General features: G+C 37.5%; 1 protein-coding gene across 3 annotated transcripts in view; it reads left to right on the top strand.

Moving 5' to 3' along the window:
* The window catches only part of ino80e (INO80 complex subunit E), a 41155-nt gene extending 15335 nt beyond the window's left edge, over positions 1-25820 (top strand). For 2 of the 3 annotated variants that reach the window (XM_088607394.1, XM_088607385.1), the window contains 4 exons: positions 18554-18629; positions 21388-21499; positions 21990-22088; positions 24507-25820. In XM_088607394.1, coding sequence (XP_088463520.1) covers positions 18554-18629; positions 21388-21499; positions 21990-22088; positions 24507-24713 — 494 coding nt within the window. In that variant the 3' untranslated portion in view covers positions 24714-25820. The remainder of the gene's footprint in view (positions 1-18553; positions 18630-21387; positions 21500-21989; positions 22089-24506) is intronic. The other variant, XM_088607403.1, reaches the window with a different exon arrangement.
* Positions 25821-26074: the final 254 nt, after the last annotated feature.

The following is a 26074-nucleotide window of genomic DNA, read 5'->3' as shown; positions in this document are numbered from 1 at the left end:
TTTGATTTAAAACCCACAACTACCCCATTGGATTTTGTGCAGATCAGCTACTGTATGTGACATTTTAATCTGCTTTTTCAGATTTCCTTAGATTTACAGATCAGCCAATCTCTGTGGAAGAAATCTATAACAGCTATGGGATAGTTGCTCTCACTTGTCTTCCAATGAAAAGTATGGAGAGAATAGCGATTTGTGTGTGTGGCACATTGGGATACAAGAAAGCACTGCTTGAGAAATTCTGATTGGGAGAAAGAAGTTTTTTTCCTCATTTTCCTCGTTCCTCAAAAATTTTTTTTCCTCATTGCAGTATTTAGTGTGATTTAACAATAGTACATTGGAACATACAAACTATCCCACAAATAAATAAAAATGCATGTTCAATTTATTGTAATCCCACAAACCACATCACACAACACACATGTATAATAATTTGCAATATTAGGCAATAAACAGTAGAACCACAATTCACCATTATTTTAACAATTACAACAGATACAAATCTTAACACGAATCTGAAACCTTTTAAAACAGAAGCTATTAACCCTACTTCACACCAGCATGTCTTGATCAAGGTGTGCCCAGCTGGTGTTTTGTTTTTGTTTGCTCCTTAATGTCTCTCATTTTGTCCATTTGCACCATGATGTAACTCTTCCTCACAGACCATCTTGCTCATCTATGGAACCTAATCACCCTCACGCTAGCAGCTACTGACTCACCCATATTCTACCAGTCTTCCCTACGATTTTGACTTTTCAATTAATATTTGCTGGCACCTCCACCATGTGCCCCCAGACTGCATCTTACACTCATAACTCACAATTACTTACAATTAATTGTAATTACAATTACTAGAAAATCACCCTCAGCATTTTTAGCCTCTGGCAGCGTTAAACACCCTAATCAGAGTATTCACTTCTTTATATACCAGAACGTCATCAGCATAAAGTGTTACCTTATGCTCCGTTCTTTTCAAAAACATCCCCTTTATGACCTGCTCCTACCTAATTGCTTGGGCAAGAGGTTCAATGTATAGAGCAAATAAAAGGGGAGATAGTGGGCATCCCTGATGTGTGCCCCATTCTAAAGCAGTGTTGCCTGTGAGGTCACCATTTACCCATACTCTAGCTATGGGGTTTGTGCAGAGTTTTAAAACATTTAACTGACTCTTCTGTGAAAACAAACCTCTATGATACCTGAAATAAGTATTTACAATTCACAGAGTTAAAAGCTTTTTCTGTAACTAAGCTCACTAGAATTGTTCCAATTTGTTCTTTTTTTGTATAGTGAAGCTTGTGAAGTGTTTATCTAATGAAATCCTAAGTTTGTCGTCCGCTGATAAATCCAGTTTAACTGATTTCTGACACAAATGTCCACAATCTTTTAGATATAATTGTGGCATATAACATATAGTCCACGTTTAAAATTGAAATTGGTCAGAACGACGAATAATTCTCTGTCTTTGTCCTCCTTGGGAATAACTGTGATTATTGTTTCTCTCCATGAGGGAGGAGTGATTCCCTTTTTTAAAGGGTCCGTTTGAAAGATGATACGAGAAGAGGGGAGATTTATTTTCTTAATGTCTTGTACCACTCTGATGGAAATCCATCACTACCTGGTGATTTATTATTTTTTAGATAACTTATTGCCTATCTAACTCATCTTGTTTAATTCTAAGCTGAGTGTGGGACAGAGTAGTAAGTGTAGCCCCTCTCTAAAGGATGAGAGTCCTGCCACACATCTATTACTCCTAAATCCTTAAATGTTTTCTTCAGCAGTCCAGTGTGTGAAGTCTGATTTCTCTTGGGGTTAGTTGAATCCAATTTATGATAATTAAGTACCATGTTGAAATCCCCACCACAAATAAGTGTTCCCTGAGTTTCAGAAGCCTGAATGTCAGAGAGTATCTTTTTGAAATCCCTATTACTTCCAGGGTGTGCATAAACATTAAGGTTATGCTCCAACCTCCCCTGAGCTAATATTTATTTTTATTCTTAATTTCTTTTAAGGGATCAAAGTTCATAGAGTTAGGTATTAAAATAGATAAGTCTCCCAGTGGATTTGCATCTTGGCTGGATATGGTGTATGGAAGCGGATGTTATTAGCTTTAAGAATCTTTTTGATCTCTTTGAGCTTTGTGATCACCTCTGTTGAGTAGTCAAGGAGTTGAGTAGTTTCTAAAAGAAACCACCTTGTTCTTAAAAGTAATTTCTTTAGCCCATGCTGTCTTCAGGATGAGTTCTTTCGTGCTGTATTGTTGAAAATGATAAGGGATCTGTGTGCTCTTTGAATCTGTAAATCAGTGCCCTCTTGCAAGGAGAGCTTCTTCTTCAGAAAGTTTTCTATGAAACTGTACATCGAGGTTCCCTTCGAGTCTTCTTTGATACAATAGATGCGAATGTTATTATGTCGAGATCTCCCCTCTAGGTCAGTCAGTTTGGCTTAGTTTTTTTTCTGTCACGCAGGGCATAGAGCATGCCGTCCTTCAGGTCAACATTCACTGTTTCAAGCTCCTGAATACATTTCAGGAGCGGTGTTCATCGTCATATGTTCTCACTTTGGGAGATTTTTGTGCTTTTTGTTTCGGTAGACCTTTCTTGGACTTTGCCCCACTTATATTTGGATTGTAAAATTGTTTACATTTTTTTAAAATAGTTGAATTTTGTGGGGTTTTACTCTCAATGACCGGGAGCTATGCCATCATCTGTATTACTGCATCACCGGACGTCCCCAGAGTATTCACTTCACATCTAAAGTTCTGTCCATTAATGATTTATCATTCCAAGCACTCTTATTACCTTGCTTGCCTGCTATCTTCAAATTGATAAAAATAAGCTTGTATGAAAAAAAACAGGCATATCATATTATATACTCTCTGTATTCATTACTTCTGTGGGTGATGTGGGATTTCAGTTTACTATAACACAAATCAGAAATTGTTACTGTAGATTGCGAGGGAATAAGTGACGACTTTTAGGAACCAATCAAACGTAACTTACAGTCTTACAAATTATAAACATACAATATACACATTATTGATATAAAACCAAAACATGCATATTAAACAACAAACATAATAGACCATCCCTGTGAAAAGGCTGGCTGTAATACGGATGGCTGATCATTTACTCACAGATTACAAATTTTAATAATTTTACAGTTAAAATACACATTGACTATAACATGTTAGCTTCAGTTTAAGCCCTAAATCAGTTGTCTACTGTCTGTATTTCCAGAGATATTACAAAATGTAGAATTTTCCTCTGGAGGCCTGTAAGAAGCAGTTTGTGCATAGTTTGTTTCACTTCCACAGCCATGCATCTTGAAAGTCCTGATTCGGTCTGCTTACAGTCACATGGGTGAAAAAGTCATATTGTCAGTTCAGTTGTAGAAATATGAGGAGCCAGTGAGTTAACCAAAAAAAAAAAGGTGGTTTACAGTTTTTAAAAGCACAACATCACAAGTTAGTGATTGGTCGAGATGCTATCAAGTATAGTTCTGTTACCCACTCTTCAGATCCCAGTTGGTGCATCTTCCTTTAGGTAATGATTAGTGACATTGGAACTGTAATTTTAGGAAAAAATGAAACTACAGACTTGATTGAGCCCATCTGTGCTATACAGTTGCAAGAAAAGGTTTGTGAACTCTTTGGAATAACCTGGATTTCTGCGTTAATTCTTATAAAAATGTGGTCTGATCTTCAACTAAGTCACAATAATAGACCAACACAGTCTGCTTAAACTAATAATGCACATACAAGTGTACTTCTTCTCAATATTGAACACATCGTTAAACATTCACAGTCTAGGTTGGAGAAAGTATGTGAACCTCTAGGCTAATGACTTCTCCAAAAGCTAATTGGAGTCAGGTGTTCCAATCAATGAGATGAGATTGGAGGTGCCCTGCCATATAAAAAAGGCACAGTTTCACCGTCGATTAATTTATTTTGTTAACGAGATTTAATAACTGAGAAATTATCATAATAAACTTTATTTTATATAGCGCCTTTAAAGGTAGCTTCTCAAAGCGCTTTACAGAATGACAACAGCAACAGCAACAATTAAACAACAATTAGATGGTGGTACTCTAATTACCCCTCTGCTACAGTAGGAGCAGAGGGGTAAAGAATGGAACCAGTTAAGTAACGGCTCTTCTAAAGAAGAAGGTTCTGAGTCTGGATTCGAAGGAGTTTAGAGAAGGTGAGTCTCTGATATCCGTGGGGAGAGAGTTCCAGAGATTGGGGGCATAAAAAGTAGAAGGCCCTGTCACCCCTAAAGATGTAGATGGGTTTGGGGGACAGTTAGGAGACCAGAATTAGAGGAGTGAAGGTTGCAAGATGAGGTGTAGAGCAATAATACATCAGACAGGTACTGAGGTGCCAAGCCATGCAGAGCTTTATAGGTGAGCATGGGGATTTTGAAGTCGACATGAAACTTGACAGAAAGCCAGTGCAAGAATTCCAGGATAGGAGTAATGTGATCACTTGCACTAGACCTGGTCAGGATTCTGGCTGCCGAATTGTGGACATACTGGACATACTGGAGTTTGTTCAATACCCCAACGAGTAGAGCATTACAGTAGTCAATTCAGGAGAAGACAAAAGGGTCAATTTCAGCCACAGGTAAAGATGACATAGGGCATAGTATAGCCATGTGTGTTAGGTGAAAGAAAGATGTTTTAACAATATGCTGCACATGTGGGTCGGATGTTAAGCCTGAATCAAATATCACCCCAAGGTTTTTCAATTTAGACTAAAGCTCAAATACAGAACCATCCAAAGACAGGGTTACAGTACTGGCTTTACGAAGTTGATGGGGGGTGCCAATAAGCAAATACTTCAGTCTTGTCGCAGTTACGATGAAGGAAATTTTGAGTCATCCAAGTTTTTATGTCAGAGATGCAATTAGAATAGAGACAGCCACGTCGGTGTCAGGTTTCAGGTGTCAAGAAAGACAAAGTGAAAGCGATAATTAAATCAAATCAAATGCACAGCAATACAGCATGCAGCAGTAGTTGTTGGCAATGAAATGTCTTTTCTGCGAGCTCACAAAAGTCCCATCACAATAATCACAAAAGTAAGGTTACGAAAACAATGTTACATTATAATAGATAATAATGTAATAGAAATTGAATAACACTCAATATGAATAGAGCAGCTACATATGCAGCCATTCAAGGTGCGCGGCACAGACACGTACCGCGGGTAATTGACTACGTCCTTGCGCATCGTGACACGCAATGTCGCAGTACGTTATTGGTTGACCGACAGGGGGACTCGTGGTGCGTTGGTCTGTCGTAGAAAGATTTAAATGTCTTTACTGTGCCCGTTTTAGTATTGAATATTTATATGGAAATTTTCTGAAGGGTAAAGTAGTAGTAGCTGAGCATAAAAAGAATAGGAGCATAACGAGTGTGAAGGCCATAAACTATATTAATTTTGGAACATAAACATACAGTATTACAGTATATGGCTGGTCTCGGTACTTTATAAAGAAAAAATACACACCAGTATTCCATTTCTCCCTAATCATTTTAAGCATCGAAGTCTTAAACATGTGAAATAGCGTGTATAAAAAGAAATTAATAACGATATAATTAGATTCATATACTGCAACACAGTAGTACACGCTGTACAATGTCTGTTGATTCTGTATGTGTAGGGCTGTTTCACCTCTCCTTATGTGACCTTGCGGGTGGTACTGTGGTCTAAGTTCCCGACTTCTGAACCACAGGTTGGGTGTTCAAATCCAGCCGGCGTCACGACTTTTCTTTTAACAAACATTTCTTTAAAAAATAAAATAGCAATATTATGGACAACTAACTGACTTTTTATATTTCTAAATATCACAACATGTTCGAATTTAAGTCATTTTTAAAAACAATTAATAGTCACCTTCTTTCCTTCTGACAACGGTCCCTGCTTCTGCTTCCTGCTTCTATCGTGTGTGTGTGTCTGGGGGGGGATCCCTTTAGATCTCCCTTCAGATTTAAAAGGTTATTAATCATATCATCGTTGTCGCATCTTTTGCTGCCTGGGTAAACTATCACAAAGCTTTAGAGAACTTAACATTTCTATTATCAACAAATTGTAAATACTACGTTTACATTAGCATTATTAATTTTTCACTTGAGTGTATGGAGGATTGTCAGCTGTCGCTGAGAGCAGACCCCCCCTCTTAGGCTGCACAAACGGTCATTTTTTATAGAGAAATGGAGGCTGTACAGTATGCGTTACAGTATAAACATTTACATTGATTTAAATCGCAAATGCATGTTTAATTATATGTATTTTTTGATTCACAATCAGACAAATGCAACATAAATCGTTATCTTTGTCTTATAAGTATCTTAAACTTTCAGCATAGCTTTCTCCCCATTTAGATTTATTTTTCTTGGGATTTTGGGTTCAAATGTGGAGAGATTAGATTGTAATCGTTTTTATTTTTTAAATACATTTTAGAAAAGTGTAATCTATACTAAAAAGCTGTATTTATTTAATACCACTTGATACTTTTATTTTAAATTATATTACAGCATTGTACACATGCTTAAAAGAGAAGAGAGAAAATGCAAGCCTTCTTCAGGTGTGAGGGTTTCTGCTCAGAATGAAACGCTAAAGATTTCAGTGCTTTGTGTATATTCTAATGGCAGTGGGGGCAGGGTGTGTGGGAACAGGTTTGGTTGAAATTGCATTGGATATCTATGTTCTTCACACCTGAAACATTTTCTCTGAAAGCATTTTCTTCCCAGTTTAGCCAATCTTGTTACAGCATGTTACAGTTTACCATTGTTAACCATATTAATTTTAAGTGCTTAATGCCATTTTTTGACCACGCACGAATATTCTTATGTCCATATCTTCGCAAGGGAATCAGTGCGAGTTGTAATACTAATTAAATGACCGCGGTCACTTTGCACCCCCTCTGACAGCAGGATCTCCTATTCTTAGCTCAGCAGCTCATTGCAACATAGGGTGTTTTTTTACACAGTGACACAGTGTCGCGTTGTGAATCTGTTTTTCTTTGTTTACAAAGAAAGTGGAATACAGTGATACTACCTCCTATATCGTTACATATGTTTAGATATTTAGACCCGGTGCAGCACCGAGAGATGGAGGAAGCGCGGAACTCAGCAGTACAGAACGAACGTTCTGCTGCCTTGAGCGCTTAATGGCACCAATCGCGTCTACATTTATAACTTAGTTTTTAAAATTAATCAAGCAATATATGCATCTCTTTTTACTTTTAAGTCCCTTAATTATCATTAAGCACAGCTTTCTCACCACGTAGACTACTTTTTGATACCATCCTTAGACAAAGCAGAAACTTGTTGTACTTTCTAATGACATTACAAGTGGAAAGATTACAGATTTTAATCGTCTTTCATTTTATTACGTTATACATTTTAGAAACGTTTCATCTATACAAACACCACAAAACTATTCTTGATTGTATTTCTGAGTGTTATGTTACACTTAGTTCACTGTTTTAAATACATCTAATTAAGAAAGTTAGGTGTTAGCATAAACTATTAGTAATCAATAATATTAAATTTAGCACTGTAATGGGTTGTTCCACTTTCCCCCGCATCTTGTAAAAATATATTTTCATTGTTCAAATATACATTAAATCTGACTATCATATAATAAGTTAAATACAAAACTAAAGAAAAAATAGGGTAAAATGTAATTCAAAATATTTTGCTAACAATCTTAACTGTTTATAAATAATAAAATGTATTAACTAAGGAGTAGGATGGCACAGTTGTTAGTATGCTTTTTGTTTTGTTTCTTTTTCATAAATATAACAGTAGTACCTGATGTCTCAGTGGCTTATGCGTGCTAACCTGTGAACTAGAAAGATAACCATCCATTTCTAATGGTGGCGAAGTGGTTAGCATTGCTATCTTGCAGCACTGGGGTCATAGGTTCAATTCCTGCCGGCCTGTGTGTGTGGAGTTTGCATGTTCTCTCTGGGTTACATGGTTTTTCTCCATACTGTATGTGTGATATGACTCCCTCTCACACTCCAAAACATACTGGTAAGTTAATTGGTTTATGGGAAAACTGGCCCTGGTGTGTTGTTTGTGTCTCTCTGTCCTGTGATGGACTGGCGCTATGGGATAGGCTCCAAATCCTCTGTACTGCATAAAGAGATTAGAAAATGGATGGAAGTAAAGGCACTGTGTGGATGGAACTATACACAGTGTTAAAAACCCACTATGAAATGGCAGCATCTCACTGAGAATAAAATATGTTATAGTGCTGGCTTAAGGAAACAGCCTTTCCACCTCTCTTGCACATCAGTATCCTTACCTATTTATTTAAACAAATTGCCTCTAGTTATAAACATCTTAATATGCTGGCTCTGTGGATCAGCATCAGCTATGTTTGCCCATTCCTTCAATTCATGTGCATCCAACACACAGTTCAATGCTAGAAACTACACAAAATCTAAAATACAATCCTCATTTCAGTATCTATGTAAACATACAGTCTGTTAACTTCATCATCTTCATCAAAAGTATGCCTAACCCCATTAGGAAGTGTTCTTGTTATCAGTGTATTCCTCAACTTTCCTCAAAATTATCTTTTTCTTACCAACATCTCTAGTCTTTTATCCTGCAATAACTCCGCCAACACTTAAATGCCCAAAAGCTGCTTGTGTTAATTTCTTAAAATCACAAATATCATATTTAAATACTGGCCATGTAATATGCATTGTGGAATAATAGTTTATTTTAAAGGGAACTAGAGAAACTAGGAACTAGAGAAATCAAGAAAGGCTTTTTTTCTAGAATTAATAAATGCTCATCCTGTTCACTGGGGAAATTAAATTCACACTGAGCAATCTTCAATATGTTCAGAATATGACAGCGAGAATCCTAACAGGGATGCATTACACTTGTCTTCAAGTCCTTGCACTGGCTTCCTATCAGGTTTCGAGTCAACTTCAAAATCCTCATCCTCATTCAGTACCTACTGTATATGGCTTATTATCTGTCTACTCCCCGTCTACTTGTCCATCTGAGTCTGGTCTTCTAGCTGTCCTCAAGAACATCTACATTCTGTGGGTGACAGGACCTTCTCTAACTGCACCCCAGAGCTCTCGATTTGTATCCCCAGTGATATCAGTCACGTACCCTGAGTGCATTAAAATCTAACCTCAAAACCTTTATTTTCAGAAGACTTAGTGTCTGTATCTGCTTCATTTTCTAATTTTGGTAGCACCCCTAACTGCTTGTCTTTCTTATATGTATTTACTTTGTAATCTGTGGTCCTTTTAACTGTTTTTACATCTACTGTATTGCTTTGAGATGCCACTTTTAAAGGTGATATATAAAATAAAGTTTTGTATTATTGTTATAGAGAAATATGATCAGATTTTCCCTGGTTCAGAAAAAAAGATCTAAAGTATAATAGTTTGTCACTCTTCTCATTCCCTCTTTGCTAAATGGCTTTTCATACTACTCTGATCAGTCTAACTGCCTATTTTCTGTGCTTTATCCTGCTAGATTTGCAGTTATTCTGGAAATTTTCTTTTTGAAATAACTCATTTCTATATACTTTTTTTACTGTTAACATCTTGCAGCAACTCTGCGACAAAATATACATTTAGCTCAATCTGACAGTTCATCCTGCTACCAACATTGAATAAAAAAATATTAAGATTTCTATATTTATGTCTTTATTTAGTGGTTTCATTAGTGACAAAGGCTAAACTTTCTTGGAAAAATGTATTTTATGTGTTGAGGAAAAACTGACTTGCTTTAACAAAATATATTTACAAATCCTTTTACCTGGCAATCTACCTGAATGCCCAACTATCTGAGAAACCCTCCATGACACCATGTTTGCTATTAATTCATTTAGGGCTCACTGACAGGATTGCTGTTTTTTATACATGCCAAAACATTTCGGTGCCATCATCTCCACTTTAAAGGTACCCCCGTGCTGGAAGAATTTGACCTCGGAACGTTTGCCCAGCGTACTAATATAGGCACATCCCGGAATTTTGACTTCACTGTGTAATGAAGAAATTGTAAAGACTACTTCTTAGCGTAGAAAAAAAAGCTTGGATTCCCATGGACAGTATCTTATACACATATCTCTTGATGATCCGTGTGATATTTTGAGCTCTCGTTGAATGATAAAAGTGTCACACTTTAAATTCATTGTTAGAAATTATGAAACGCTCTGTTAAAAGCAAGGGAGTTTTTATATCTGTTATAGTAAAAGAAAATGCCTGATGAACTAGGGATTGAACAGTTTTTCAGTGCTTGTACAATCGATGGAAATGTTCAAATAAATGTGCTAAAGAAATAAACAAAAAAGTAAGTTATTCCTTAATCATATTGGCTAGCTAATGTCCCATCCTTGTTAGTTAGATCAACGAAATGCTGTGGTGGGTGTTACTTTTTGTCGATGAAGAAATAAAGTCTTTTCATTTAAAATGACGGTTGCAAATAGTGTGGACCAGCGTAATACTTTGAGTTTTACTGGTGGAGCTCATACAGCTGTGTCTGGATATCTTGGTCAAATATTCGGCTAGTGTGTATTGTCTGTTTAGGGTTCTGTAGCATTCCACACAGTTGGGCAGCTTGTTCCCCCCTCCCACTGAAGACTCGACCCCTTCTACTTTGAAAATACCTGTGAAACCGGTTTCATTCGTCACAGCCAACACTCCCGCAGAGAGTGATGAAAACCACATGTAAGACTTTGGTGCTTAAAATGTTTAGGGAAAAATGGAGTATTGGTGTGTATTATTTCTTTAAATCCCAATAACAGCAACATACAGTTTACATAATATGTTTATGTTAATATTGTTTATGACCTTTATGACCTTCGTTATGCTCCTCTGCGTTTTATGCTTAGCTACTAAAATTTCCCTTTAGTGGTAAAATTCCATATACTGTAAATATTCAATACTAAGTGGATTAAAATGTGATCAGTAAAGAGATTAAATGATTAAATCTTTTCACTAACGACCAATACACCACATTATCTTCCGTGTAGCATTAACATTGGAATGTTTTTTTTACAAGTGTAAATACATTTTAGCAAGTCATGTACCATAAAAGTATGGTAATTAAAAACCATTCATACTTTCGCTGGAGTTTAAATAAAGTCGATGTTTTCTCTTTTGGCTAGACTTGACTATTTAGCCATGAGATAAACAATAGATTGTCATTAGACAACCTTATGTTTAATAATCTTCCTTGTTATGCACAGTGAGAATAATAATGTAATGAGAATTAATTGAATCACAGAGTGCTCATACATTTTTGCTAGGAAGAAAACAGATAGGTGTTCTGAAAGGTCACATATAAACAGGTTTTCAATGGACAGAGTGATAGTATAATGATTTCAGGTTTGGATAGGACAGACCAAAAAACTCAGACTTGCGGAGTTAAAAGCTGCCTTTATTTTCTTCTCCGTCACCACCTGCCAGCTTCACACGCGTTACAGTATGCTCCTATTCTTTTTATGCTCAGCTACTAAGATTTCCCTTCAGTGGTAAAATTCCATATAAATATTCAATACTTTAACGGGCACAGTAAATACAGTACAGTTTGCATACAGTAATATGTTTATTTTCCTAAATCAATCTCTTTTATGAGCATGTGAAAGGCATGGTGAATCGGAGATTCTCAAAAATTGCTGTACTTTGCATGATTGGAAACAAATGCGTGATTGCGATATGCTGTGGTGTTACTTTTACAAAGACGGTCAATGAAAAAAAGAACGTGGACCAGGGCAATACTTTGAGTTTACAGCTTGTCCAAGGTCATTCATTATTAATACTATTAGTAATATCTTCGGTAAAGACTTTGATGCCGACAGCTCAAACATGTGAGGTTGAGCTTTATTAGCTCCACCTTGAGGAAATTTCGGATACTATTATTTACTTGCGGTACCATGTGGTATCATGCGGCACTATAGGTATTAATACGGTAACTTGCGGTAAACTGCGTCAAGCGCACCGCAAAATAATGCGGTATCGCCCGCTTGTTTTGAATGGCTGCATCTGTGTGTGCCCATTATGTATGCAATATTATATCCAAGTAGTGCAGTATGCTGAATACAATGAAAACTTTATGTCCGTGTAGCCATTACGGGTGATTTGCTAAAGGAGCTGCAGGTTGACTGTTTAGCAGTCTTATTGCCTGGAGGTAGGATCTGTTCTGTAATCTGATGGACTTTGACCGAATGCTTCGGTACCGTTTACCAGTCAGTAGGAGAGAAAACAGTTTGTGACTGGGATGACTGTCCTTGTGAATGGACCTGGCCTTCTTAAGATATCTAGCTGAGTAGATATCCTGGATGTTTGGTAGCTCACAGCCAGTAATGAGCTGCGCTGACTTCACCACTCTCTGCAGTACTTTGCGATCCCGGGCGGAGCAGCTCCCATACCAAGCAGTGATGCAACCAGTCAGGATGCTCTCAATAGTGCACCTGTAGAAGTTGGCCTGGATATGTGACAGCATGCCAAACGTCTTTAGCCTACGGAGAAAGAATAGGCGCTGCCATGCTGTTTTGACCACGGTGTTGGTGTGGTGGGTCAAGGTTAAGTCCTCTGAGATGTTAACTCACAGGAATAGCTGACCCTCTCCACTGCAGTCCCATTGATATAGATAGGTGTGTGATCTCCTCCCTGGTATTTTCTATAGTCCACAATCATCTCTTAGTCTTACTAATGTTCAGAGAGAGGTTGTTCTCCTGGCACCATGCTGCCAGGGTTTCAACCTCCTCCCTGTACGCAGACTCTTCACCACCTGTGATCAGGTCGATGACTGTTGTATCATCCGCAAACTTAATGATGGAGTTTGAGTTATGTCTGGCGACACAGTCATGGGTAAATAAGGAGTAGAGGACAGGGCTAAGCACACAGCCTTGGGGGGCTCCAGTGTTTATAGTCAGGGTAGAGGATATGTTAGTGCCCACCCTCACCACCTGTGGACGTTCCGTTAAGACGTCCGGGATCCAATTACAGAGGGAGGTGTTCAGTCCCAGGTCCTGGAGCTTGATGACAAGCTTTGAGGGCACAATGGTGGTTTTCTTAAAGCAGGAAGGAACTATAGACTGAGCTAGAGAGAGATTGAATATGTATGAGAAGACATCTGCCAACTGGTCTGCGCATGTCATCAGAACACGGCCAGGGATAGCATCAGGGCCAGGAGCCGTAAAAACTTTACACACATCCGCTCTGGATATGATCAGTGGGTTTCTGTCTTGGATTTCTGGAATCTTCCTGGCTGGATCTGCGTTACTGACCTCAAACCAAGCATAGAATAAATTTAGTTCATCAGGAAGAGAGGCAGACTGTTGTGTGATATAGCTGGGTTGCGTTTTGTAGTCTGTAATGGTGCGTATACCACTCCACATGTTCCGTGTGTTGCAGCCGTGATAATATGAGTCTAATTTTACTCTGTAGTTGTATTTAGCTATTTTGATAGCTTTCCTGAGGTTGTATCTCGATTTTTTGTGTTTATCCCTATCGCCAAAATCAAAAGCAGCTGTCCTAGCATGAATTTTGGCACGTATCTCGCTATTTACCCACGGTTTCTGATTTGGATATGTGCGAACATATCTTCAATGCATTTACTGATGTAGCCAGTAACATAGTCTGTATACAGATTGATATTATTTCCGGCAGCTTCGCGGAAGATCTGCCAGTCAGTAGTAGCAAAACAGTGATTTAATATAAAATCCAATTTGTGGGCACAGTGGTAATGGCAGACATTTTGAGGACCATTGGCACAACATCAGTGCTCAAGGAGTCATTTATTATATTGAGAACAACGGGGCAGAGAGAAGTGAAACAGGACTGAAATAAAGTGGTGGGGATGGGATCTAATATACAGGTGGTGGATTTCATATGTGAAACCAGTTTACCGAGGGATGCAGAGTCAAGAAGAGAGAAGTTGGAGCAGCGAGGAGGTGAGGAAATGATATGCGTTGTGGAGAGAATGTGATGCTGGATATTGTCAATCTTGGAGCTAAAGAAATCTAAGAATGTGTAGCAAAGTTGTGATGAGGCAGGTAATGTGGTGGGGCAGTTTGGCTTTAGCAGTCTGTTGATGGTGGAGAAAAGGTGTCTAGGGTTGTGTTATGGTCATTTTCAATTATGTGAGAGAAGTTGGTGGATCTAGCAGATCCTATCGTATCCTTATATTCTTTCCAAGCCTGATGATGTACGTTTAAGGCCAGAAAGTCGCCACTAATGCTCAAGTGTCCAGGAGACTGCCTTCATAGATCACAGATGGTCAGTGTACCAGGGGTCAGAGTGAGAAAAAGAGATGGTGCGAGTTTTTAGAGGAGCAAAGGTGTCAAGGATAGATGAAAGAGATTATTATTAATTAATAATAAATTAATTATTTATTAATTATAATATTAACCAAATGTATTTTGTCCTCTAGAGCAGGGGTTTTCAAAGTTTTTGACATGCCCCCCCCCCCCCCCAATTTGTCTAAGTTTGAACTTGCGCCCCCCCCCCCCCCCCCCCCCAACCCAAAACCCATTGAGAAAACAATGCGAACACCCTTGTTACACTCACACAATATAGTTGACATTATGTATACATACATGCATTTCAGCACTTTCATTAATTTGGATAAACTGTTTCATGTTCGAGCTGTTGTTAACTTTAGCAGTAAGCCACTGGTCCATTTTTAAGTTTGTAATCGTGATATAATGCGATGTCTCAATTCTGCTGTAGCCTTCACCAACAGAATAGACAGCAGGTAGCCTGCTTAGCCAGGGACGTGAGCCAGATTGCAACACCGCCCTTTAGTGGATGAATATGAATTGCTATTAACGACTGAAAAAACATGTTCGCTGCAGTTGTTTCATTCTTTTTCATATTACTTGTGTGTTTGCGCCTAAATGTTTCGTAATCTCGCGCCCCCCTTGACAGGTGCTCATGTTCCCCCGCTGGGGCACACCCAACAGGTTAAAAACCCCTGCTGTAGAAGTTTAGAGTTAGAGAAACAAGATAAGGAGGATAGAACAGAATTTGTAAACCTAGGCTGATCAATTGATCGCCAGTTGCGGAAATTTACAGAGCATGAGGGGGAAGTGTTAGAAACAGGTAATTCCTGATTGAAAAGAAAAGCTAGTTCCCCTTTAATTCTAAGTGAAATAATTAGACACTTGACCCAACACTCCTAAAGAAAGTTAAAGTACATTCTTTTCATTTTGATTAGTATTTTTAAATTAATTGAATATGTTTAATATTATAATAATATATAGTACATATCAGTAATATAAATATTAAATACTAATATTGAATAATACAACTTTAATTTGTTCTTATGCTGCTCTTTTATTTCTAAATAACCAATAGAGAAATATTCAATATTGATATTTGTGCCATTAATATCTGTATATGTTAAAAACAACTTAAGATTGCCAGTGAATTCATAAATGCTTATAATTTGTTTAGATTGATAAAGGGCAAATATCCATTTTAATTATATTAAATTGAGATTTTAATTTTCCATACAGTTTAAGGTTATTTTGTTGAACTTGAAAAAAAAACCTGCAGATTATGTCTGGGTGTACATATGAATAAAGAAGCCATCGTGGTAATCTTTTGTCAATGGTAATATTGAATCCACTGAGCTTCTTTAGATTCCTACAAGACAACCTCCTGCCACTGCACACATAGAAGGTTTGTAGGATTATTGTAGGATGATAATACTGACTGGAAGACAGTTGTTTAGGTAAATATTTAAAAACAAGTGTTTTTATTGTTTAAAACAATACAAATTATTGTAGGATGATTGTGCCATATGTCAGAGAACCAGAACCACTTGTGCTAGAATGGACAGGTTGAATCCAAATGATTAATTTTTGGACACTAACATGAATGTAATTCAATGTATCTGGGAGCATCTGGATCAAGAGATTAAAAAGTCAGTTGTCTCCATGTGACAGCTACTTTAAACAAAGGACTGTGTTAGTCCAAATGTAATTTATTTGGATGTCTTCAAGAGACAAAGAACATTCTATGATATCTTAGTGCAGTGGTTCTCAAACTTTTTGGACCAAGTACCACCCCTAATCCAACCAAAGCAGCCAAGTACCACCTACAAGTCATCTTCTCATAGGAACCCCAGAAATTCTCAATGACCAACATGAGTGCGCGTCCACTCACACTCACACATACATATAATAAATATTATAATAATAAACTTTATTTGATATAGCGCCTTTAAAGGTGGCTTCTCAAAGTGTTTTACAGAAAAAAAACATTAACAACAACTAATAAAAAAGCACCATTTCAGTGAGAGAGGTGAGCCTGTTTAGTTGAGCAAAGCAGATGTGAATTAATTTTTCGAGCCTAGATACAATTCACAACAGAGTCTAACAGATATTAAATCGTCAGGCATTTTCTTGACGGCAAAGGTCAATGTTGTAATGTGTACTGTACATTAATTTCTGGAGCAACCTCTCTAATTCGTGCAACTACACCGTTATGTCGGCTTGTCATAGCTCTAGCACCGTCTGTACAAACTCAGACGCATTTTATCCAGTCGAGGCCATTCTCTTCGATAAATTCATTCAGAAGCTGAAATATGTGCTCTCCTGTAGGTAGCGGTTTACAGAACAGAAAGTCTTCATGGGACATGCCCTCAAACTCGTATCTAACGTAAACAAGCAAATGGGCCAAATCGACTACAGACTCATCTAATTGCAGTGAAAAACATCTGCTCATCTTAATGCGCTCTATCAGTGTACTTTTGATATAATCCTTCATTTCAATAATTCTATGAATGACTGTCTTTCAGGGGGAGGGGGGCAGCAGGTCGAGCTGTTTAGAAGCTTTTTCTCTACACATAATACGTGTCAGCTCTTTTGCCAACGGTAAATAAGGTTCTTCAAAAATAGTGTAGCTTACCTGCTTTAGCAATACGCAAGCTTGCATTTTTCCGCGTTTCCGTTTTTATTTCCGTATTTATTTAAAGTTTTTATTTCATGCGCATGGGAGCGAAACACAGAGACGCTCGGTGTATTTTTCTCAAATTAGAACAGTTCTTAAATATTTTTCTGTTATCACGCTTTCGTGTGCTCACAAGATGACCTGCGTTCGTAGCACGTATTTCTATGCATTCCTGTGTTTACAACGTTGGCATTGTTCCAAAATCACGCACATTCTCCTTTCTCCCTATTTGCTGGAGATACAGTAGCTTTTTTTAAATACAATTGGTCACTTGCATCCGTAGCACGCATTCCCTATAAAGTGGTATAGAATTACAGAGTATCTCTTGTGTCCACTGAAGTATTAGCGCGCACTGTATCGTAGTACGTAGGCTGCGTATTCGACACGTATTAAAATACAAAATATGAAAACCCGTCCCGATTTTTCAGCGCACACGACACAGTTCCAGGGTCATTTGGCGTACCACTTGGCGGCACTCCACGTACCACTGCCGGTACGCGTACCACAGTTTGAGAACCACTGTCTTAGTGTATAGAATCATTTTGACTTTGCTTGTATTCTTAACCGTTAAATACAAAAGTATTGGGACACAAAATTGGCATTTCCCTGTTGATTACACAAGAAATTTAAATTCACATTAAACAAATCATTCAGTTCAAAAGGTCACCTTTTATTTTTAGGACTTATTTTGCAAACACACTTAATCATTTTCATTCAAAGGATATGTTGTGTTCAGTTCCCCAAAACATAGGTGACCATAAGTATTGGGACACTTAACTAAGCAAATTCAAGAAGTGAAAAGGTCATTATTTTGTTACAAATCCCTTGCCAGACTTTATCTGCAGCCTCTTTAAAAAAAAAGGCTTTCTGTCTTTAGTCTTTGAACAAATGAAACATGTGTTCAGTTGGATTCAGATCTGTTGATTGACTAGGCCAGTTTAAAATATTATACTTTTTCTGTCTGATGAACTCCTGTGTTAAGCATGCAGTTTGTTTCGGGTCATTGTCCTGCTGCATAATGAACTACAGCCAATTAAGTTGTGCCATTTTTTCTTACATTTGAAGACACGATTTGTTTATCTCTGAGCTCATCCTAAAGTTGCCATCTTCAGTTAAGACATCAGTAAAGACCATTGAGTCTGTTCCAGAAGAAGCCAAACTCCAGGTTTGCATCCCCACACTCTTGAGATTATTTTTTATTTCACTAACAGTCATTTTGGGGGTTTATATGCCTAGACGTTCACGGCTTTTTTGTGTGTGTGAAATGTATGCAGCGTGTAACCCCTTGGAAATTAGGAACAACTGTAAACCTGTTTGTTCCAATACTTATCCTTATCTAAAATGTGGAGGGTTGAACAATACAACTGTTGTTGTATAATGGTAAAACATTAATACATAAAACTACCCATAGGTAAAAGAGGATATTCTCTGCTTTTTTCTAATATTCATCTTTTGATTTGAAATCCTAATTTCCTGAGCATAAAGCTATAATGGGCTAATTTGAACTCTTGTCCCAAAACCTTTGGAGGGCACTGTATATATCCCTCTGTATGAGCATTACCACATGTCTTTAAGAAGATGTTATTCTGATCTTTTGATGTCTGTGTTTCCAGATTCTGATGCCACAGTCTCATCAGATAACAGTGATGGAGAGGGTCGGAAAATGACTGAGAGTACAGGAGCAAAGAAGTGAGTTTGAGAGTGAGAATAGCTGTTGTCTAACCTCATGGCCACTGAGCGAGTAGCTAATTGTTCCAAGGATGTCATCTAGTTTTATTTATAAAAGCCAGGGTGTCAGCTTTGACTACATGGAGGGAGACTGGGACAAGCTACCAGTCTCCCAAAACCCTTTGTTAAATAGTGTCACCTCAGTTTTAAATGCACTTCAATATAGTTCCTATTTGTTTGCTCTGGTTTTTGTTACACTTTTGACTTGGGAAGGAAGTTATGAACATACTGGAGGTTTCAAATGAGTCAAGAGTACTAATGATTTTGTTTATTTGGTTCAATTGGTTTATTAATGCAGGGATCTCACTCATCAAGTTGTTTCTTACATCATCCCAAGAAATGGGGATGTTGTCAGTTTGATTTTCCAGTTTCTAACAATGCTTTGTTTAAAGAAGTGCATCCTGTTTTCAGAGTTATATGCACAATCTCTTAATTTACATTTGTGTATTCTGGTCTGGAATTAGTCAAAGTTCTTTGGATTGTCCTTGTGAATAACTTTTCAGGATTTTAACGAGTTGCATCGAATCACTATAGCTCTGTTGAAAGCTAATCATGAATATAACAACAATCCACAAAAAAGGGGACAGAACTCAACCAGAAAACTAGGCGAGTCAGTCTTACTTCTGTTTTTGGTAAAGTTATGAAAATGATAGAGTTACATTAAAAGAATAATTAGAAAACATATTTAGCAGACAACATACATTTAGAAGGGCAAGTAACTTTCTTCAAACAAGCAACAATGAAATTAGAAAAGCATATGACATGATATTGTAACATCAGTCAGTCCAGACAAGAACAGTTGCTGGAAGACAGTTGTTTATGTAAATATTTAAAAACAAAAGTGTAGTATTTGTGTCAAGGGAAGTTGGTTAAGATCTTCAGTGCACTAGTAAGACTTCATTTAGAAAACTGGTTATGGTGGCCAAAACTAATGCAAATCTGAACAAAGAAAATATATTATAGCCTTTGAAATAGTTCAAAGTAGAGAAACAAAAATGATTCCTAGTAGGAATTTTAGGAGTCTGGGGGTTTTCATTTGCTGTAACAATCAGAAATTGTAGCAGTAAACTGTGTGAGTACTTGGTCATTTTTGGAAACAACCAAACATAATAATTTACACAAATTATTAATATAACACATATATACACAAATGTATTTATGAAATCAAAACGTGCATAACAAACAACATGATAAAATATATATCTGTGAAACGATCTTCTGTAAACTCAAATGCTGAATGTTCACTCAGGGATTACAAAGAACAGAATTAATGCCAGTAACAATATCAATGTAACAATAATTCTCAAGAATTATGTGATTAATTAAGTTATGTGCAACAATCCATTGTCCAAACGTCCTTAATGAGTGTAAACCTTCTGCTGGTAAAAACTAGCTGGGTTTCCATAGCAGCTTCTTGTGCTGAGAGGGTCCCGACATAGGAAAGAGAGAAAAGGCTTTTCTGTTAGTGCCTAGCACTTGTATTGGCCTGTGCCAGAGTCATACCCTGCAAACTTTGGTCTTTAAAATAGTCTGCACTTTGTTTTCTTGATGTTTACAAGGTAGACAAAAGTTGAACTGAGTTAATTCTGTGCATTGGCTTTATTCAGAATATTCTGGATGTTGACAAAAAGAAAGATTTCAACTGTCTACATTTTTTGATCAGGTGAAAATTACAGTGGGTTCGCAAACACAAGATTTCTTTTATTTCAGAGAAAATATAGTTGACAGAATTCTGTACTTTACTGACTCACTCTCTCAGCCTGATTTCTTGGAGAAAACACCTGACTTGAACAATGTGGTTATAAAGTCAGTTGGCCAGTTTAGAGAGAGATCAAGCAACTGGACAAAAATGACTTGTGTTCCAGTTTATATGAGGCACCAGTTGGTGATTGGCAAAGATGCTATCAGGTTTGGTTTTGGTACCCAACCAACAGATCACTTATTGGTGGAAATTCCTTTGGGTGATAGATAGTGATCTTTGACCTGTGGTCTTTGGGAATGCATCAGCCTGGAGACTGGCTGGAGCCCATCTGCACTATATATATTTAAATGCACTGCTTGATACAGTTTCATGATGTCTCTTATGAGAGAGACTGCTTTAGCCACATTCCTTTGGACTTAGGGAGAGACACAAGGCTGTTTTGTTAAGGGACACAAAGATTATGAGAAATCCTTAATACATTTAATTCTTAAGTGAAATAAGAAGCCTTGTCCCTATACCATATACAGGCAGGTTGATCAAACTAAATATTTTCAGTCTGCGACTGAAGAGAGAATTAAGAAGAATTAAGGAGAAATAAGACAACCTAGGTTACTGTTTCAGTAGTGAAACATGGGACATGGTCATGGGATCACTGTTGGAAATTTAAGAGGCAGTCCTTTGGGAAAGAGATTAAGAAACACTAATTTAGTCAAACATCAGTAGGTATCTGGAACAGGCCAACACCCTATGCGCCTTTAAGAAATGGCTGGATGAAACTTTAGCTTGACTTAGCTACTTAATTTCCAAATGGCCCCCTTTCATTTGCAGAACATTTTAGTTTTCTTGTGATTATTGTGACCTCCCCTTCTTTTGACCACACTGATGAAAATGTTATGTTGGTATGAGAATAATGACATTAAGATTAATTTTACTCTCTGAAACTTTTCTAACAATATATTTGGTTTGACATACAGATTAATTAATCATTTGATTTCATTTGTTATTGCATTGATCCAGACGCAGAAGCAGCCCTCATCTGCCTAATGTCCCCTCACCATCCAGCAGTCTGGCTTTGCTGTCTAAAGGCTTCACAACCCTGACCAGTGGCCCAGGACCCTACCTTAGCACAGTGAGCATTTGTCTCTGTCTCACACTGTTGTCTGCATTTCTCCCTTTATCATAATCCTCATCATTTACACCATGAACCTCATAAGTCTTGCTCCTGTAGAGCCATAGGCTTTCAGGGTCTACAGTTCTCTTTTTTTCCCCAGAGATTAGTAAAGCTCTTTATGAATCTGGTTTGAAAAATTCAACTCAAGTTCACTAATTAGGGTTGATTGTAGGGTGTGTGTGACATGCATGTAAATTAAGGCCCAACCCATGTCCTTTGATTTTCATTACAATTAAAGTCTTATTTTTGATATAATTACCATATTTATCATCATTATTGCATTCATTTTGTCAGTTAAGTTTTTGAATTAATTTTTTCTCATTCATTATTCTTTTTTCTCTTTTTCCATTTTTACTTTGTTTTCCTGTCCTCGGGGTTGGTCACTGGTTAAACACTGGTTTTGTTGGCGATCGGTTGACGAATTGGCTGGCTGGCTGGCTGTTCGTAGCTGCCCTTTCCCCCTGCCTATCTAGCATCTCCAGCTGACAAAAACAGGAAGGAGAAAAAGACAAAGAGTGGCAAGCACAGGAAGCAGCCACCGGGCAAGGTACCTACTCCCTGAAAGTGAACATTTAAGCCCTTGCCATTAGGCATAGTATCTTGTCATACCAGTTGTGCTTTCCTAGGGAAATATTCAGTGTTATGGATATGCCCTCTGAGGAAGGTTAGTATATTACCAAGAACAAATCTATAAGAATCAGAAATATATAATTGTTTTGGTAGAGAACCTTATATTCATTTATTTTTGTATTTATTAATTGTTCTGCTGCCTCCCTATCATGCTCTTGTGGCCATATAGATATTGATCCTACCAGTAGACCCTAAAGACAACATAGGAATCTATAGCCAACATTACTTTTATTACTTTTGCATGTCCCTCAGAAATCCATTATAAAATCACTGTTTATAGTATATTTTACATGAATTATTTTCCCACTATATGATTCCACTCTATGGTTTAATGCACAAGCATTAATCCCAAGGTGCTTATACAGGTAGTAGACAAAACTTAATAGAGCTTTGGACCACTAAATTCACTCAGTTGTCTACTAGAGTCTACTAGTGTTTGAAGTGCTGCAGGGGGGTTATGGCCCATTTTATTATGAGTCATTTAACTCATGCCTGGTTGATGGAGATGGAAAAGTCTTGGGTTCTGATCTAATGACTATGAAATCATTAGATGAAAACTATCAGTGTCATGCTCATCTAACTATGTCATGTTCATCAGGTGCGCACATTTATTCTATGGATAGGGCCATTGTCATCCGAGATGACACTCCTTCTGGCAGGTGGTAACAACATGCAGTAAAGATGTTCAAGTAGGTGACTGTATCAACATGCGTAGGCTGCAGAGAAATAAGTAAAGGTTTATTCCATGCTGAAAAGAGAAGAAACAAAATATTTCGGCTGTATGTGGAGCCTTCTTCGGGTGTTTGGACCCAGAAAAGGCTCCACAGACGAAATGTTGTGTTTATTTTCTTCTGTTTTCAGCATGTAATAAACTTTTACTTGTTCCTATGGAGTGAGGATGATCACCATTAAATACAGATTAACATTGACTTTGCCTTGTAAGGGAATGAATGCACCCAAACCATGCCAGGAACATGTTCCCCAAAACAGAACCACCAGAATATTTCACTTTTGGAAACAAGCACTCAGGGCTATAACGTTTTTTAGGCCAGCTGCACACATGCAGTTGTCCATTTATTGAGAACATGGAGAAGGATGATTTCTCCATCAGCCTCCATACATTTTCTTCAATGCTTGGTAGTCCATTGTCTGTGCCCGTTGCATCACTGGACTAGCAATCATGCATTACCAGTTGTGAAGAGATGTTTGTGCGCTGCAACCAAACAAGAAGTATTGTGTCTTGTGAGAACCAACTGTAATTTCATTTGATCAACAAACTTATTATAGTTGGACTTCAGCTGACAAGCTTGAATATCAAATGAAATACCAATATATTTGGTAGTAGCATTATGTCTAGGAGCGAACTTAATTTCGCACTGCTTCTGTCTTGCTCGCAAAGTGGACCAAATCGGAATTTGTCCACAAACCATTGGAAAGTCACCTAAGATTGAATCCGAGTTGAATTCTTTCCATGCTAGGAAAACTGAACTGAACAGAGCCCGCTGAAGAAGACTGAACATAGGCTACAATGAACCCAACTCATTTGTTTCTCTCTACAGGATTGCTCCTGTAAGACAATTAAATAATTATTTCAATCACATGCTTGATAAAGTTTAGTTTATTAACCGTAATCAGTAATAACTGAGGAATATGTGATTTAATGTATGAGGTTGACCATAAAGAGTGTTGTAGTCAATGCATGTTAACCCTGAAGTTATTAATATATTTGTAATCCCTACGTGAGTGAACAAGCATTGGTGAAGTTAGATTGATTCATGTGATTTATTGTTTTAATAATAAAATCGTATACTTGGAAAATGTGTTGTTAGTGCCTTTAATTTTGTTTGATAAAACACTCTTGCAATTTACTGTTCCAATTTCTGTTTGTTTTGGTAAACTAAAACCATCACATAAGCTTTAATTATAGGCATCCAGGCCTGTCCACCATTTTTTTTTACATGACCCTAGGCTAGTTGGGGTGTCACTTGCATGTGCTACACCTGTGGGGAATTTCTTGCTTTTAATTTACTTGGTGTTCCACATTTATGTAGGTTTTTACATTTTTGTCCACTACCTGTACTTCCTGAAGCCCCAGCTGGTCTCCCATTTTCTGTTTTACTGTTTAAAACATCTTGGTAGGTTGTTCCAGCTGTTCTTTTTTGTATGTTTCAGGAATATTTATTGATTGAATGATCGACCAGGTTCTTCCAGGAAGAGCCAGTTTTTAAAACTTCCAGTTTTTAGTTTAAATTTCTTTAAAACGATTTCTTACTAATTCTCTATTATTCTTACCGATACATTATTTTTGTCATTGCTGTCCTTATTCCATCTTTAGGTGGCAGGGCCTGCTCCAGCACCCTCATCAGGCCCAGCCTTCCCTGTGGCTGCTCCCCCGATGCCTCCCCGCCCTTTCAGCTGGGTGCCCAGACAGATGCTCAGTGGGGATGCTCCAGAAGACGGGAGCAATGGAGAGAGTGAGAGAGAAGAGGAGAGGGGAGAGGGAGAGGAGGCCGAGCTGGTCATTGACATTCCCAATGAGTAACAAAGTACTGTCATGTTTGGGAGAAATACCTTTTTTCAAATTTTGCAATTAACAATTATAATATTTTGTAGTACTGTCCTCCTTAGCCTACTACCAATTTGGAGCTACAAAATTGAATTTAATTCACGAGTCATTGGTACACCCCTTGTACCCGTGCAAGAAAACTGTAGGTAGCACAATTGATTTGTCAGTTCACACGTTACAGTGTTTTTACAATACAAGTTCTTTAACACTGAAATAAATCTTAGACTGGTAAACCTAAGCTTATCTGAGACACCACTGTGAAATCAAAAGCAAAAAAAAAGGTTCTTAAAGGTGCTATTGTGAAACAATCAAGGGAATCTGTGGACAACTAAAAGTCCACTTAACTTTGGCGGTTCTTGGTCAGTTGAACACCTCCCCTGTTATGAAATCCCAATCGTACTGGGCTTGCCCAGAGTGGACCCAGCAATCTTAGGGGTATAGGGTCCAATCTGCACCCTAAACAAAGACTTTTACAGTCATACTGAACCAACAGTTAAAATACAACAGAAGTAGTAGTTCCTTATAGGTATAGTTGAGGACTTGGTGATAACATAAGGGTGCTTTATAAAACTAAATTTTGTATTGAACTGTGTTGTTTTTTACAGTTTAAGACAGAAGCCAACAATAAATGATCTCCTGATGCTTGTTAAAAATCTCTCTATATATTACTTCTAACATTTGTGCTGGCAGAGCTAGTCATTGACATTCCCAGTGAATAATAAAGTGATATTATTCACTTTATTAAGTGTATCAATCCAACAGTACCAATTGGTCAATAATCCGTCTTGTAAATGTTCTGTGGATATTGGTGTACTTTGGGACAAAGGATGCTAATGTAATTAAGTCATTGGTGTTAGTTATTGGTGTTATATAATACTGTGGTTTGATTGCAAGTGTAATTACTAGAATGAGGTCATGATTTATATACAGGAAGATGCTTCATGAATATTAATCTTCAGAAACATTCAGTGCAATTCACTGAAGTGGTAATGCACCTTTTTTAACAGTAGAAGGTTTGTCAATTTTAATGTTTTCAAGTTTCAAAAATGTAAGAAATGAAATAAAAAAGTCATTAAGATCGAATCTGATGCTGTGTTTTTAAGGTGATGTATGATATACAATTAAGCTGACAAAAGATTAGTAAGTAGTTCTTAGTAAATTTCTACCCTGGGTTATGCTTGGCACCACTGACATTAAGTAATTTATGTTGTATGCTTTCTTACAATATCACTTAAGGAAGCATTGCACAGATCATAAATTATATAATTATTTCAAGGATCTTTCAGCATCTCTAAAGCAGATACAATACTGTAGGGGTTTTGTGCATTTACTGGGAC

This window comes from Lepisosteus platostomus, chromosome 2 (genome assembly GCF_059453375.1).
Source record: "Lepisosteus platostomus isolate fLepPlt1 chromosome 2, fLepPlt1.hap1, whole genome shotgun sequence".
Taxonomy (NCBI): domain Eukaryota; kingdom Metazoa; phylum Chordata; class Actinopteri; order Semionotiformes; family Lepisosteidae; genus Lepisosteus; species Lepisosteus platostomus.
Note: the sequence above shows the minus strand (reverse complement) of the source record. Positions and strands in the feature narration are given on the sequence as shown.